This window comes from Clarias gariepinus, chromosome 16 (assembly GCF_024256425.1).
Source record: "Clarias gariepinus isolate MV-2021 ecotype Netherlands chromosome 16, CGAR_prim_01v2, whole genome shotgun sequence".
NCBI classification, from domain to species: domain Eukaryota; kingdom Metazoa; phylum Chordata; class Actinopteri; order Siluriformes; family Clariidae; genus Clarias; species Clarias gariepinus.
This window is the reverse complement of record NC_071115.1, coordinates 18,386,371-18,403,345: the sequence shown is the minus strand read 5'-3', so window position 1 is coordinate 18,403,345 and position 16,975 is coordinate 18,386,371. Positions and strand designations below refer to the sequence as shown.

At 40.9% G+C, this 16,975-nt stretch overlaps 1 protein-coding gene across 1 annotated transcript in view; it reads left to right on the top strand.

Annotated features, from left to right (window-relative positions):
- The window catches only part of LOC128544797 (SEC14-like protein 1), a 30,238-nt gene extending 26,232 nt beyond the window's left edge, over positions 1–4,006 (top strand). Inside the window, exon 15 of the mRNA XM_053515067.1 lies at positions 3,256–4,006. Coding sequence (XP_053371042.1) covers positions 3,256–3,361 — 106 coding nt within the window. The 3' untranslated portion in view covers positions 3,362–4,006. The remainder of the gene's footprint in view (positions 1–3,255) is intronic.
- Positions 4,007–16,975: the final 12,969 nt, after the last annotated feature.

The following is a 16,975-nucleotide window of genomic DNA, read 5'->3' as shown; positions in this document are numbered from 1 at the left end:
CTCGCACGTGCTCATGTTTTCTGACTGTCATGCTTTTTCACACGCCCTGCCTCCTTACACACTGGCATCCCATTCACAACTAATTTTTTCCGGCATTTAAGGAAGCACAGAGCGCTGTCTTGCTGCCAGATTATTGCGTGCCTTCAAGAGCCCAGTTTTCTCGCGCTTCTTTTCGTGTAAGTTGTTTCTGTCTTTGGCCTCGCTTGTTCTTGGTTTTTCGCTTCTAGTATTTTGTTCGCTGTTTGTTTCCCGGCTGTTTTTTGACCCTTTTGCTTCGGTTCACGGTTACATCTCTGCTCGCTCTCCTTTCGTATTTTTTCGCCTCGCTGACTGACTCATTGGCTTTGAACTCTCGCACTGGCTCCCGACAACGTCTCTGCTCGCTCCCTTTTGATTCACACTCCGCAGACTGATTTTTCTGGCTTTTCGACCTGTTTTTCCAACCCTGTATTACGTCATTGTAATTCCCCCCAAAACACGGAAGTGCTCGACCGCCAACGTGCCATGCCCCATTTTGGCGCTGTAATCTGCACTTGGGTCCTGCTCCTTTAGCTCTCTTCATATTCCTGCCGGGCCTGACAGAATAATCTGGCCAAGATGGACCCAGCAGAATTAAACAGACTAAGAACAGCTTTGGAGCCAGGGTGTCCTGTTGGGCTCTCACCAGCGGGATCTCCAAAACATTAACCAGACTCTCCAAACCGTTACAGATTCCCTTGCTGCCCTTTCGTCACAAATTCAGCCCCTTCAGGCGGTTCCCCCGGCACCGCCCCGGCCCCTGCTGCTGTTCCAGCGACAGCTCCTTTCCCATTGCAAACTCATGAACCCCACCTACCAGCCCCACCTTCCTATGATGGCGACCCTGGTACCTGCCGTTCCTTCTTGTCCCAATGCTCCCTGGTTTTAAAGCTGCAATCGTTGTCCTTCCCCACTGAATGCTCCAAAGTGGCATACATCATCACCCTACTCTCGGGTAGGACCCGGGAATGGGGCACAGCCCTGTGGGATGCTCAGGCTCGATGCTGCAGGGACTTCCACTCTTTCACCACTGAAATGCGGAGTGTTCAATCGCTCCTATACCGGACGAGAGGCAGCTACCCAAATCCTCAATCTGCGACAAGATTTTCGTTTTGCTTATGACTTTGCTATTGAGTTTCGTACCCTGGTGGCCTCCAGTGGTTGGGATGAGCGCGCCTTGAGCGATGCCTTTGTTAATGGTCTGATGGATTCTGTGAAGGATGAATTAGCTTCCCTTGAACTTCCCTCCAGCTTCCAAGAATTAATAGACCTTGCCGGTCACGTCGACAGCCGTCTTCGTCTTAGACAACGGGGGAGGGGCCGCACACCCAGAGACTGCAGCTCACCCTCTCTTCCTAAACCTGCTCCGGAACCCATGCATCTCCCAAGAAGAGCGCCTGCGTCGACGCAGGGAAAGAGCCTGCTTCTATTGTGGTCAAGCTGGCCATTTTCGGGTGGCCTGTCCATTAAAAGGCAGGGCCCCCTAGTGAAACTGAGGGTCCTAGGGGGCCAGAAACAGGACACTAACTCAATCCCTCGCTCCTGCCTTCCTGTCCTGGTGACCATCAACAACAGGTCTCACATAGTATGGGCCCTCATTGACTCTGGAGCTGACCAGAACCTGATCTGCCCCCACACTGTAGAAACCCTCAAGATCTCTCCCACCCCCCTTGAGCGCCCTCTTCCTGTTCAAGCTCTGGATGGTAGCAACCTTAACCCCATCACTCACCGCACTCTCCCCATAAGTTTAAGACTTTCCGGCAATCACACAGAGACATTTCTCATTTCTCATCATGCACAAGTCCCATACCCCAATTGTTCTTGGACGCCCCTGGCTAGTGAAACACAATTCTCATGTAGATTAGGTCAGGAACACGATCCCAGGGTGGAATTTAACTACTGGTCATTATGAACATCTAGTGGTGCCCTTTGGACTAACTAATGCACCTGCGGTTTTTCAAGCCCTGATGAACGATGTCTTAAGGGACTTTCTGAATGTGTGTGTGTTTGTCTATCTGGATGACATCCTAATCTTTTCGCGCTCTCTTAATGAACATATTACCCACGTTTGCCAGGTATTATGGAGGCTGCTGGAGAACAAACTTTTTGTCAAAGCGGAAAAATGTGAGTTTCACCAGGAATTCACTTTTTTCTGGGGTTTGTGATTTCTCCCTCCAAGATCCAGATGGAACCCTTTAAGGTTTAAGCAGTTACTGACTGGCCCATGCCCACCTCAAGACGGGACCTCCAACGCGTCTTAGGGTTTGCCAATTTTTATCGCAGATTTATAAGGAACTATAGCACTTTGGCTGCTCCCCTCACAGCTCTCACCTCCTCAAAACTTCCCTTTCGGGGGAATACAAGGGCAGAGGAGTCCTTTACTAACCTCAAACAGAGGTTTACTTCAGCACCCATCCTTTCTATCCCAGACCCCTCTCTCCAATTCACCGTTGAGGTGGACGCTTCTGAGACCAGGGCTGGAGCTATACTTTCTCAGAGAAGCCCCAAAGACAACAAGCTACATCCCTGTTCTTCTTTTTATCGTCGTCTTACTCCTGCAGAAGGGAATTATTGACATTGGTGATCGAGAGCTACTAGCCATCAAGCTAGCCCTTGAAGAGTGGAGACATTGGGTGGAGGGGGCTCAGCATCCCTTTTTGGTTTGGACAGACCACAGAAACCTTGAATACTTAAAATCAGCCAAGAGGTTAAATGCTCGTTAAAAGTTAAAAAGGTTAAAAGCCCACTGGTCAACCACAAACTCTCCTGTGTACCAGAGTATTCTAGGGGCAAATGTAAGGACATCTGTATGGCCAACAGCTAAAACTTGGTCAGAATCGGGTCATGCAACAGGACAATCATACAAAGCACACCAGTAAATTTACATTAGAATGGCTGATGAGTCAAGGTTTTGGAATGGCCTAGTCAATCACCAGAAATTCTCAATGAACTAAAACAATTTGAGATCCTGATTAAGTCCATCATCTTATTAATGGTTATTGCTGCTAAAAGTGGATTTACAAGCTATTGACTCATGGGGGATACTTAGAATGACCCACATGTTTTCTCTCTCTCTCTCTCTTTGGCTTCTTTTTAGTTGAGTAACTATTGGCACGGTGAAAAGAGATATAGTTTTGTGTGTGTGTGTGTGTGTTTGGAAAGTACTAAGACCGATGAAGATAAGATGATGATGATGATGATGATAATGAGATAAATTTCTTTCTTCTTATGTTTTAGGGGTTCAATGACGAGTCTGGAATCCAGTCACAGTGGCTTCTCTCAGCTGAGCACCATCACCACTTCTTCTGGCCAGTCACATTCCAGTTCAGTCATTTCACGGTAGAACATAAGTAATATAAGAAATATGATTGTTTAATACAAATTCTGTATAAAATGTTGCACAGAATTTTGTGCTGTTACTGTACGTTTTCACTTTTTTCATTTTGTCCTTACATAAAATAAGCTTTACATATTACTGCAAAGTATGATTTTATGTATTTTTTCATTATCTTATACAACAGGCCTTTCTTTTTTAGCCACTGAATGTGTTTGATAAATGAATGAATAAATAAATAAATACTGAATATTTAAAGAAGATTACAGTATTTGGGGGTCATCAGGTCTCTAAACCTGTAAACAGACACCACCTAAGCTTACATGAGAAAATCCCCTTTCTTTATCTAAATACAAATTTGCCTCTTGACTGGAAGGTACTAAAATTATTATAGTTATGTTTAAAGGAGAAAACATTTTGGTAGGTCTGAGAAAATAATCAAATCCCACAAGTCAAGTACAGTGAGGGCCATGAGTGCCATGCCATAAAAAGGATCATGGAGTTCATGCCATATCAAGAGATTTTAAATACAAATCCTTCTGCATCTGGCCTAGGGTAACAATTAGGGCATGGTTCATTGGTCAAAAGTCCACGCTTTTGACCATCCAAATCTTTTGACATAATGTAAATAACATTGAAAACCTGTGGGGTGAACTAGGGTTAGAGTTAGGGCGGGGGGGACAGTGGAGGACAATAGAGGCATTAAAGGTAAAGGTGCCATTCTTGTATGTAGGAAAGATGTTGTGCGAAATAATAATGCAGGGGTGCGTACAACACAGGTTTGGTTTGCCTAAGATGATTTTGATAAAAATTTTTTATGATAAATTCATTTAGAAGTTCAGTTTCTCTCTCTCCTTTTTTTGTTTTTGGTGTGAGAATATGAGGCTCTCATGCTTTTTGCAATTTTTTTTTTCAAGGGCACCAATTCTGAAGCTGATTTTATTTATTTATTTGTGAAGTAGTATTTATTAAGCAATAGATTAGGTTCTTTTATGCCTGCTTTCTTATGTACTTTAAGAAGTGTGATGATTTTTATTCCCCACAAGATGGCAATGTGTTAAGCCCAAGAATAAAAGATTACATAGTCTGGATTAGATGGACATGTTTAGCAATTCATCTGAAGTCCTGAAGAATACCTGAACAGTAAAGGGTCCTCCAACAGCATTTTGTGAATTGTGCACTTTTCTGGAAACTGGAGTATTTGTTAAATGGGAATTGATCCTCAAACTCCACAGGGAACACATATTCAATACAGTATATAACAATATATTGAAATACCTAGCATATTAAGAGTGATCTTGATTGCCTAGCTCTTACTGGCCTTTGGTCCTAAATAAGCTATATATATATAAAACTATATATATATATATATATATATATATATATATATAAAACTTTGTTTCAAATTTTAAATAACACACTGAACAAACATAAGGTGGTTTTGTACTGTATGAATAAATGCCATTAGCATACCCTAAGGTGATCAATATACCGTATGAGAGCCGACTTTATACCACTGGGAGTGCTTGATCGATACATTTATTTATTTATTTTTGGCCGGGCAACTGCCCTTTCTACAGTTATGCGTGGAAAGATGTTTCTGAATGAAGAAGTCACGTAATTACAGAGTTTTTTTTTTTTTTTTTAAAGATGATGCCGCGATTCCTCCGTTTTAGTTAATATAAAAATAAATGTTTAATTGTTATATATTTCCTTCTACCTTCGAATCTCCTTTAGGTTCTCCATAAGTATTACGGGAATTATTATTCATTGTGAGTATTCTAGCACAAAAACAGCAGCCCCACAACATTTACAAGAAAAGGTATATTGTTAAGCTGTACAAGAACAAACCGTTCCCCAGTACACACTGAGCTTTTTTTTATATATGTTTGATTGCTTTAGTTAAAAAAAAAAAAAAGTTTTTTGTTAAAAAAAAACACTACTGACAAAAATTCATTTAAAAAAACTATGTTGTGTATTATAGGAATGCCAAACCTAGCTCCTGGGAGACTAGAGTTCAGTCCACTACTTTTTACACCTAGCTCATCAGCTAAAACAGTAGTAGAAACATTAGCAAAATATGTTAGGCCTAATGCTGGACACAATGTAACATTACAACTAAAACAAACCCTAAAATAGTTTTCTTTAAGTAATCTGTTCGTGTTTTACTATTATACCAGTATCAAGGGTCTTTCCTTTCCTACATCCACACAGATTCTAAAATGGTCACCTAGAGGCATATCAGACTTCATTTTTTGCATTGTGCATATGTAGGTGGTGTAGGTGGCTTTTTTTTTTTACTTTGTGTTTCACTTCTAATTTGTATTCAAGGGCCACAGGGTGGCTTTGCAGATTGATTTACATACTGTGTGTACAAGCATAATTTCCATAAACTCATGAACTGCCTGCAGCTAAAATTGGATACATTAACTGTCCATCTAGGTATCGTCATATCTTCTCAATGCTCAGGGTCAGTATTTAATGCTTCATCTGAGAACCTTACAGGTGAGTATGTTGTATTTTTGAGTGTTTAATAAGCACATCTGAACATATATTGATGGTTTTGGTTTATCATTGCTTGCATATTGTCATCAAAAGCATCAGCTAGCCTATATTGAACAGCAATATCCACAGGTTACAACATTTTGCAAGATCCAGCAACATTTAACAAGATCCACAGGGTCTCAAAATTTGTTTTTAGTTTTAATCATAGAAAATGACCCCCAGGCCAAATAATTCCTTTATAAAAGGGTAGCATACTTAGTATAACAGGAACAGGATTTAGCTAAGCCTTAGAGCAGGCATCATTAAATATTAGACCCAGACGGAGCGACAGTTCTATCCGGACCCTGATGCTTTTTTGATAAATAAGAATAATTGATATACCAGTAATTTAGAACTTTTTCCCTCAAAGTGGGCACGGCTATACACATCACTCAACAGTGCAAAACAAGGCAATTGTTTACCATGCATTGACAGAGTGTGTGGAAGAAGTAGAATCTGAGAACTGAGAGCTCGGTATGCTAAAACAACCAGAGTCTTTATAAATTTATTTACAGCCCATCAGTGTGCAAATAAGTACTCCTTAAAGATTGATTAAAGATTATTTGTTTTCCATACAAATTGAAAAAAAATAAAAGGAAAAAAAAGAAATAAAATTGCCCAAATGTTTAAAATAGTTACTAAGATACATTAATATACCGTAGTTGGTAGCTCAGAGGGCTAAGGCACTAAGTTACTGATCGGAAGACAGTATTTCCCAGCTCCACCAGGTTGCCATTGTTGGGCCCTTGAGCAAGGCTCTTAACCCTATCGGCTCCAAGGGCGGTGGGTTATGGCTGACCCAGCGCTCTGACCCAAGTTACACTGGAATATGCGAAAAAAGAATTTCACTGTGCTATAATGTACATGTGACAAATTAAGGCTGAACTTAACTTATAGTTAACTCACAATGACTCACAATGACTACATACACAGTGGGGCAAAAATGTATTCAGTCAGCCACCAATTGTTCTCCCACTTAAAAAGATAAGAGAGGCCTGTAATTTTCATTACAGGTATACCTCAACAAAATAAGCAAAATAAAAAAAAAATAAAAAAATAAAATAACATTGTAGGATTTTTAAAGAATTTATTTGCAAATTATGGTGGAAAATAGGAATTTGGTCGATAACAAAATTTTATCTCAATACTTTGTTGGCAATGACAGAGCTCAAATCTGTAGATCTTCAACAAGGTTTTCACACACTGTTGCTGGTGTTTTGGCCCATTCTTCCATGCAGATCTCCTCTAGAGCAGTGATGTTTTGGTGCTGTCGCTGGGCAACCCGAACTTCCAACTTCCTGGAAAGATTTTCTACTGTATGGGGTTGAGATTTGGAGACTGGCTAGGCCACTCCAGGACTTAGAAATGCTACCTACAAAGCCACTCCTTCGTTGCCTGGGTGGTGTGTTTTGAATCATTGTCATGCTGAAAGACCCAGCCATGTTTCATCTTCAATGCCTTTACAGATGGAAGAAGGTTTTCACTCAAAATCTCACGATACATGGCCCCATTCATTCTTTCCTTTACACAAATTAGTCGTCCTAGTCCCTTTGCAAAAAAACAACCCCAAAGCATAATGTTTCCACCCCCATGCTTCACGATTGTTATAGTGTTCTTTGGATGCAACTCAGCATTCTTTCTCCTCCAAACATAAAGTTCTATTTTGGTTTAATCTAACCATATGACATTCTCCCAATCCTCTTCTGGATTATCCAAATGCTCTCTAGCAAACTTCAGACAGGCCTGGACATGTACTGGCTTAAGCAGGGGGAACACATCTGGTACTGCAGGATTTGAGTCCCTGGTGGCGCAATGTGTTACTGATGGTACCCTTTGTTACTTTGATCCCAGCTCTCTGCAGGTCATTTAATTAGGTCCCCTTCTTGTGTTCTGTAATTTTTGTTTACAGTTCATGTGATCTTTTTGACCCGACGGGGTAAGATCTTGCATGGAACCCCAGTTCGAGGGAGATAATCAGTGTCTTGTATGTCTTCCATTTTCTAAAAATTGCTCCCACAGTTGATTTCTTCACACCAAGCTGCTTACCTATTGCAGATTTAGTCTTCCCAGCCTGGTGCAGTTCTACAATTTTGTTTCTGGTGTCCTTTGACAGCTCTTTGGTCTTGGCCATAGTGGAGTTTGAAGTGTGACTGTTTGAGGTTGTGAACAGGTGTCTTTTTTTCCTGATAACAGATGCCATTAATACAGGTAACGAGTGGAGGACAGAGAAACCTTTAAAGAAGAAGTTACAGGTCTGTGAGAGCCAGAAATCTTGCTTGTTTGTACTGTAGGTGACCAAATTACTTTCTTAATTTTCCATGATCATTTGCAAATAAGTTTTTTTTTTTTAGGATTTTTAATTTCTTTAAAAATCCTACAATGTGATTTTCTGGATTTTTTTTTCTTATTTTGTCTCTCATAGTTAAGGTATACCTATGATGAAAATTACAGGCCTCTATCATCTTTTTAAGTGGGAGGACTTGCACAATTGGCGAGAGACTTTTTTGCCCTACTGTATACAGTAGATCTAAATAATCACATAAATATGAAATTCAGGCTTAAGGGAAATTTTACTGAGCGGACCTTCTTAAATTTGAATTCATTACCACTGCCTTAAAGAAACAAGAAAGATAGACTTGAAAATGGAAGACAATTGACCAGACTAGTGCTCTGGTCCTAAGCTAGAGCACTTGAGGCCATTTCTATTGATTATTTCATGGATTATACACCTGTGCTGAAAGGACAATGATGTATTAGCAAGTTCTGTCTATGGAACTCTGTGGCATAAAGCACTGGCATTACCACAATACAAGACCGAAGGGTTGGCGGAGAACTAATAAATGAAACTTAAGTCAAAGTAGGGCTGGGTGGTATATCTATACAATTTTAAATGAGATATAGAATGGGACAATACAGTTTGTATTAACATAGTTTAAAAATGCATTACATTACCCAATTTTTGTAAAGCTGTGCCATCTCTCTCTTTGCATCTGCATGTAAACTTTGTTGAAATATGCTACTATACTAGTGTGACCTGATAGCATTACATGTAAAAGTCATACGTTCTTCAGCAAACCATAATTAGTGCATAAGCTGCATTACGACAAAATTATTCAACTGCAAAAAGCCTTCTGCCTTGAGAAAAGCCTTTTGCAAGTAAACATTTGCCCATGGTGTGCCTTAGGAAAATAAAATGGCATTTCCATGTATAGGCCTATTTAATACAATTTAATTAATTTATCTTTTTTTTGTGTGTGTGTGAGTGTTTTCCAGCTATACATTTTCAAACAGGGAAGGAAACCTGCATTTTATATGTGTGTATTTATATATTGTGTATTGCCGTTCATCCTAAAACAATTGCAACATGAATTCAGAGCGTAAACAAACATTTGGATACCTGCAACGAAAAATTGGGATCGATACTCTAGTGAAGGTAAATGTTTCTTCACCATTACTAGTAGGACATGGATTCATTACTACAAGCCTACAAGTAAAAGACTATAGAATGGAACCATAGTCAATTGTACAGATTTCTGGAATTCTTAAGGGCCAGGATTGGAACATTTATGAGAAAAAAGATTCAACAATCAACAGTACTCATTAAAGTAAAATGCTTATTGAAGTGCCGAAAAATAAACTTTGGATGAAATGCAGAAAACGTCTCGGGTTACTTTGCTGTAACCCTGTTCCCTGAAAAAGCGGGAACGAGATGCTGCGTGAAAACGCTATGGGAACATAGTGTGCTTTAGTTTTCTAAATTGGATTCTTCTCCACTGGTAAGGTAGGTTTTTAACTTTTGTACTGTTTTTGAAAACACAATTAGTTCATACTGTACCTAGTTTTTGCTGTTTGGTAGTGTTGATTGCAGTGTGATTGAAGTAGGTCTAAAGCAATTAGTTCTCAGGTAATTAATCAAGAGTAGTTTCAGGCTTCCTTAAGGTGTGAATTGTGGGCAGGGCTTAGCTACATATATTGAAGGTGTCTCCGCTACAGACACTTGTGTCTGTAGCGGTTAATAAGAATATCCTGCAACAAAGGTAGTGCACAGACAATTGATTTAAACTCTTGTTTGCCAAGAAGTTACAAGTTCTTATAGACAGTTACCTCAGTCTAGCATGTGTCTTCAACCTATCTCTGTCAGTTCTCACAGACCAAGATGCTTTTACTCACACAGCAGAGGCAGATCTCCCAGAAACCTCATCTACCCTCCAGTACTGTCTCATCGTCCTGCACTGGTGGTAGGTGGGCTCTGGAACTGCCAATCTGCTGTAAAGAAAGCAGACTTTATCTCTGCCCTAGCTACTCATTACTCTTTTTACTTTCTGGCACTAACTGAGACCTGGATATCTCCTCAGAACTCAGCTACACCGGCTGCCCTATCCTCTGCCTATGTATTCTCTCACACTCCACGAGAAACTGGCAGAGGTGGTGGTACGGGTCTCCTGTTGTCCAAGAGATGGTCCTTCTCGCCCATCACCCTGTCTCATCTCAGTTTTTCATCATTTGAATTTCATGCAGTTAAGGTAACCTCTCCAATTAACCTCCACATCTTAGTTATTTACCGTCCTCCTGGCTCTCTAGGAAACTTTCTAGATGAAATGGACATACTTCTTAGTCTTTTTCCTTCTGCTAACACTCCTCTCACTGTTCTAGGAGATTTCAACCTTCCATCTGATAAACTCCAATCCTCTTTCCTTCTCCCTCTCCTTAACTCCTTCTCTTTAACCCTAAACAGCTGCCCTCCTACACACAAGGCAGGAAATTCTCTCGACCTTGTTTTCTGCCGCCCTTCCCCAGTCACAGATATCACTACTATTCCTCTTCATAAATCTGATCATTACCTGGTATCCTTCACCATAACCCTTCCCATTCTATGTAAACCTAACCACCAAAATGTCTCTTTTACCCGCAAAAACCTTCACTCTGTCTCCCCTTCCTCTGTGTCTTCATACACCCTATCATTCCTCCCAGACCCAGACTTCTTCTCCTCTTTACCACTAGAGACTGCGACTGAAACTTTCCTCTCCTCTCTCTCCTCATCCATAGATCTCCTTTGCCCGCTGTCATCTAAACCAAGGAAGACGTCTTGTCCTGCTCCTTGGCTATCTGATGTACTGCGCAACAACAGGAGAGAATTAAGAACTGCGGAGAGAAGATGGAAGAAATCACAGCTTGATGCAGATCTTATCTCTTACCAGACTCTTCTTTCTAAATTCTCATGTGATGTGACTTCTGCCAAAACTACCTTCTTCAGACAAAAGTTGGAAGCGTCTGCACATGATCCTGGCAAACTCCACAACATCTTCTCCTCACTACTCAACCCACCGACTCCTCCTGCCCCTTCCTCTCTGACTGCTGACGATTTTGCCACATTCTACGATGGGAAGATTGCAGCAATCCGCCAGTCCTTCGCTCTCAACCAAACTCCTACGGCAGAACCTCAGGACCTTTCCTTCCCTCCTTTAGTAGAATTTTCCAACTTGTCATCTGACGAGATTCAACAGATCATCTCGTCATCTAACCCCACCACCTGTTCATTAGACCCAATCCCTTCCGCAATGCTCCAGGCCATCTCACGAGACCTCCTTCCCTTCACCACAGCATCATCAACCAATCCATATCTGGTCATGTTCCTGCCGCTTTTAAGAAGGCGAGGGTTATTCCCATCCTCAAGAAACCCTGCCTGGACCCATCAGAAGTTAACAACTATCGCCCGGTATCACTGCTCTCTTTTATTTCCAAAATTCTTGAAAGAACGGTTTATAATCAAATGTCTCTTTATCTCTCACAGAACAACCTTAATGACCCAAACCAATCTGGATTCAAAGTGGCACATTCCACAGAGACTGCCCTTCTGTCAGTCACTGAGAAGCTCCATGCTGCTAGATCTGCTAAACTTTCATCTGTCCTCATCCTCCTGGACCTGTCAGCTGCATTTGACACCGTGAATCACAAGATTCTATTATCTATTCTTACAAGCCTTGGAATTTGTGGAACAGCGTGGCAATGGTTTGCTTCTTACCTAAAAGATAGGTCATATGAGGTAACATGGAGGGGATCTACATCTGCCCCACGTAGACTCTCTACTGGTGTCCCGCAGGGCTCAGTACTTGGTCCTCTTCTGTTCTCCCTCTAAACCCGGTCTCTTGGTAAGGTCATATTATCGCATGAATTCTCATACCACTGTTATGCAGACGACACCCAACTTGTTCTCTCCTTTCCTCCCTCTGACACTCAGGTTTCCACCCGGATCTCAGCATGTCTGGCAGACATCTCATTTTGGATGGCTGCTCATCAGCTGAAGCTCAATCTCAGTAAAACCGAACTGTTGTTTATCCCTTGTGACTCATCTCCAGGTCAAGACCTTGTGATATCCATGGACAACAACCAAATCACTCCCTCAACCACTGCCCGCAATCTTGGGGTAACCGTGGACAATCATCTATCATTTTCCCCACACATCGCTAACCTTACTCGCTCTTGTCGATTTCTTCTTTACAATATCAGAAGAATTCGCCCATTTCTTTCTTCACAGGCTACTCAGGTGCTTGTTCAGTCCCTTGTTATTTCAAGACTGGACTACTGCAACTCACTCCTGGCAGGCCTGCCTTTGTCCACGATTCGTCCTTTGCAACTGATCCAGAATGCAGCAGCACGACTCGTTTTTAACCTTCCCAAGTTTTCCCACACCACACCACTCCTCCGCTCCCTGCACTGGCTTCCTGTAGCTGCCCGCATCAAATTTAAAACACTGATGCTTGCCTACAAAGCTAAAAATGGCCCAGCACCCACTTACCTCTCTGCGCTAATTACACCACACACTGCACCACGTTCCCTCCGATCCTCCAGCACTGCTCGCCTCATCCCACCATCTTTCAGGGATCGAGGGCGGCATTCATCCAGGCTCTTTTCTGTTCTGGCACCTAGGTGGTGGAATGAACTTCCTTTAGATGTCCGTACATCAGAGACTTTGACTATCTTTAAACGACGACTCAAGACGCATCTGTTTCTCCAGTACTTGGACTAACCCCCCCCCAAAAAAAAAAAAAACTCAGATGTGTTGGACTAATGGTACTTAGTTATTAACCTAGTTAACCCAGTGTAAGTATGTATCCAATGTTGTAAACATTAAAGCACTTTTTGTAAGTCGCTCTGGATAAGAGCGTCTGCCAAATGCCTAAATGTAAATGTAAATGTAAATGTAACATCTTTCTGTGTTGCCAGTTGTGAAGCATGTGTGTATTAAACACGCCAAATCTTGGCATATATAACCTTGGTCAGATGACGTCATCTGATAAACCGCACAAGTAGGTTATAAATAGGAGTGAACCGGAACATTCCTCAGATCAATTTTGTCTGAAAGGACGTCCAGTCACGCAAGAAGTGCGGCATTGGACCGCAACATCTCGTTCCCGCTTTTTCAGGGAACAGGGTTACAGCAAAGTAACCAAGACGTTCCCTTTCAAAAGCTACACTCGATGCTGTGTGAAAATGCTATGGGAACGAGAATTCAAGATTCAAAGAACTTTATTAATCCCAGAGGAAAAATACCAACGCCACTGCACTGCAGTTGTCTGGACCCCTAAGGATGTGTAGAGTCAAAAGCCAGACAGAATGAGGACAACCTTACTTGCAGAGCCCTTGAGTAAATCCCCTGGCTTTTAGCTAGAATGTACATCGCCCTGCGGGACATGAACTCGTCCTGTGCCCCAAGCAGAACCTGGTGCGCTAGCTTATTCAAGCGGCGCGAGCACATATGTACGAGACTACCGTAGTGTTGTCCACCCGCACTAGTACATGGTAGCCTCAACTGCTGAAGGAGGTGTTTCAGGGCCAAAATAAAGCCATCAGTTCGGGGCAATTGATGTGCCACGCGAGAAGATGGCCTCTCTTTAGCTCCCATGTCCTGGAGGCCCAAGGGGCCGTGAGGGAAGCGTCTGTTGTTAGCGTCTCGCGACAACACTGCGCACGTAAAGTGGGACCCAAAGTCATAAACCAGGGTCTGAACCACATAGAAAGGGTACGAAGCCCTTGGCGCATAACCCTTATTTGCCTCCGGGGATTGGCCCTGAGTAAAATCCCCTTGCTTTTAGCCACACCTGAAATGATCTCATGTGCAGAAGGCCCAGAGGTATCACCGTGGACACAGCTGCCATGAGACCTAAAATCTCTGAAAGTGATGAACAGTCACTTTCTGGCCCAGCTTGGTTTCCTTCAGGGTGTTGGAAATGGAATCGACACGCGCAGGAGACACCTGTGCCCTCATTGCGATCGAATCCTACGCGACACCCAAATATGTTGTGTTCAGGAAAGAGAACGCTTCCTGATCCGGCGAGAGCGTGAGAGAAAGGAGTCTGTCTTGTGCGCGCCTGCCAGATTGCACTGTTTAACCCACGGAATGCGCCGCAACTTGTGATTCTCTTTAAGAATGCGAGCCGCGCGAAGCACTCGAAACAGGTGTGGAGATCGCGCTCCGAAGTAAACTATCACACAGAGGTACGGATCTAACAACTCCACCATATCATTGAGTTAATACTTTTAAATTCGCTTGCACAAATCACACGCAAACACAATACGGTCCTGAAGACAAAAAGATCTGAGAAATGTTCCGGTTCACTCCTATTTATAACCTGCTGGTGTGCTTCATCAGATGACGTCACCTGACCGAGGTTATATATGCCAAGATTTGTCTTGTCATGGCGTTTTCACGCAGCATCGAGTGTAGTTTTTGAAAGGAAACAGCTATACGTGTTCTGATCAATCTTACATAGATTACAGTTTGTGCTGTGTATATGTGTGTGTTTGTGCATGCACGCACTGTGTATGTGTGTGTGTGTGTGTGTGTGTGTGTGAAGCTAAAGTAAGATGAAAGAATGAATGACTCCCTCCCTCCCTTTTCTCATCTTACATCTTACCCTCTTGTTTGAGAGTAGGGAGGGCTATATTGTGGGACGACTTTCACACAGACACACACACACACACAACAGAAACACTGCTTTATCGAAAAACTTCTTTAACAAGGAACATCTCTAATGACATTTGAGTATGAATGACACTAACAGAATCACTGCTGTAAAGTATAAAATAAAACAAACTAAACTGCACTGTACCTTTGAAAAGAATTGCGACAGAGCAGTGTTTCCGTTAGTGTGTGTGTGTGTGTGTGTGTGTGTGTGTGTGTGTGTGTGAAGGCGAGAAGAGGAATGGAAGCGGCACACATTCTCTAAAGACACTGAAACCAAGCATGGGAAACAATTACCCACAATTCCACAGCGCAAGAGAGAGAGGAACACATGACATTCGATATATCAAAACAAGAAGCGCATGCATGCCACATGATACTCAATGATACTTGGTACTCGTAAATCAAGACTCGCTTGTTTAACAAGGCAACATTTACTTAAACATTTACTTTTGCTCATCTTGCGGAATGCTCGCAATCTGGGTTACACAAAATCTAAGGTTTCACTGTATATACAGAATATATAAAACATGAAAAACTACTTTGGATGTAGTGGTCAAAACTGTCACACGATACACACGAAACTGATGGTGTTGACAAAATTCCACGTTATGCTGAATATCTTCTGAAATGTATGTGAGCTAGTTTGTTTTCGCATAATTTGCTAATTTAACATTTTTAATGTGCTTGAATTTCATTAATTTTACTAAAAATTATCCCGAATTAAATATTAGTTAAGACATACAATGTTGATATGTTCTGGTTGTGACGATACCAGTAACAGTATCAAAACTTTAAAATAAATTTAAAAAATTATCAATCAAGAACCTGACCAGTTAAACAGGTTATAGAACAAACAGGGAGTTTCAGGAGGTCCACTGAGTTTCGGTTGACCACAAGATTGCCTGTCATTTTTTATTGATATTTTAGGAATGTCTGACGGTATTAATATAAATTCAGGATTTAGCAAATTAAAATTTTGAGTTAAAACATGTAATGAAAACAGCCATTAATTAATAACAATATACTCATTTTTACTTAGCATATAAAAAGTAACTTTTCATATATTTTAATCTTGTTTTTAGCAATTTGAAAATGTGAAACCTTGTTCTGGACATTGACTGGATCAGGTCTAGTGGGGACACTTTATCAATAAAATAAAAAAAATATTTTAAGCAGGACTGAAAAAAACTATTTTGTCATGCTGTGTTGATTTAAGCACCTGGAACAAATACATTTTTTAAAAAAAGTCTAAAGGATATTAGACTTAAGTCTGAATCATGTTTTATTTTTTAAGTGGCTTCAAAATCAAAGCTCTTCAAATTTCAGTTAACCCATTTGTATGGTCACTTATTTTATTGTCAGTTTGTTGTCATGAACTGAAGCTTGAAATTGAAGCTTTTTTTTTAATTAGCTTCATTAACAAGTGGTTTTCTTATGGCCACACAGCTGTTTATTTCCAATATAGCAGGTATAAATGCTGTTCTAGCAAAAAATGAATATTTTTAATATTTTATTTTTTAAAAATGCTGTTTTCTCTACATGAGAAAAATATTAAAAAATAAATGTGGGAAAAGAAGAATTTATTTAATTAAGGTTTTTTCAAGGCTCATATTAGTGGGAATAAATGTGATTGTCTGAAGTTTAAATTCTGTGAATAATAATTATAAAAATAATACAGTGGACCTCGGATTACGAGCACAATTCGTTCCAGAAGTGGGCTCGTATTCCAAAACACTTGTAAACCAAATGTAATTTTCCCATAAGAAATAATAACAACTTAAATTATTCGTTCTACAGACCAAAAAAATAAATACATAAAAATGATTAAGACAAAATATAAGTAAAAATAAAACAAATTAACCTGCACGTTACCTTTCAAAAAGTAAAAAATAAATACTGGCAGATAAGCGTTTACCTTTAGTGCACGGAGGTGCTCTGTATGTGTGTGTGTGTGTGAGGCTAGAATAAGTGGAGACGCTTGCTTTCCTGTCTCCCCCTCCTCATTTTACACATTAAAACTTTCTCCTCTCGTTTAAACACACTCTCACACACATTAACGGAAAAAATGTTGTTCTCTTCTAAATTATTAAAGCTTCCTTGCTTTTTTTATGTTG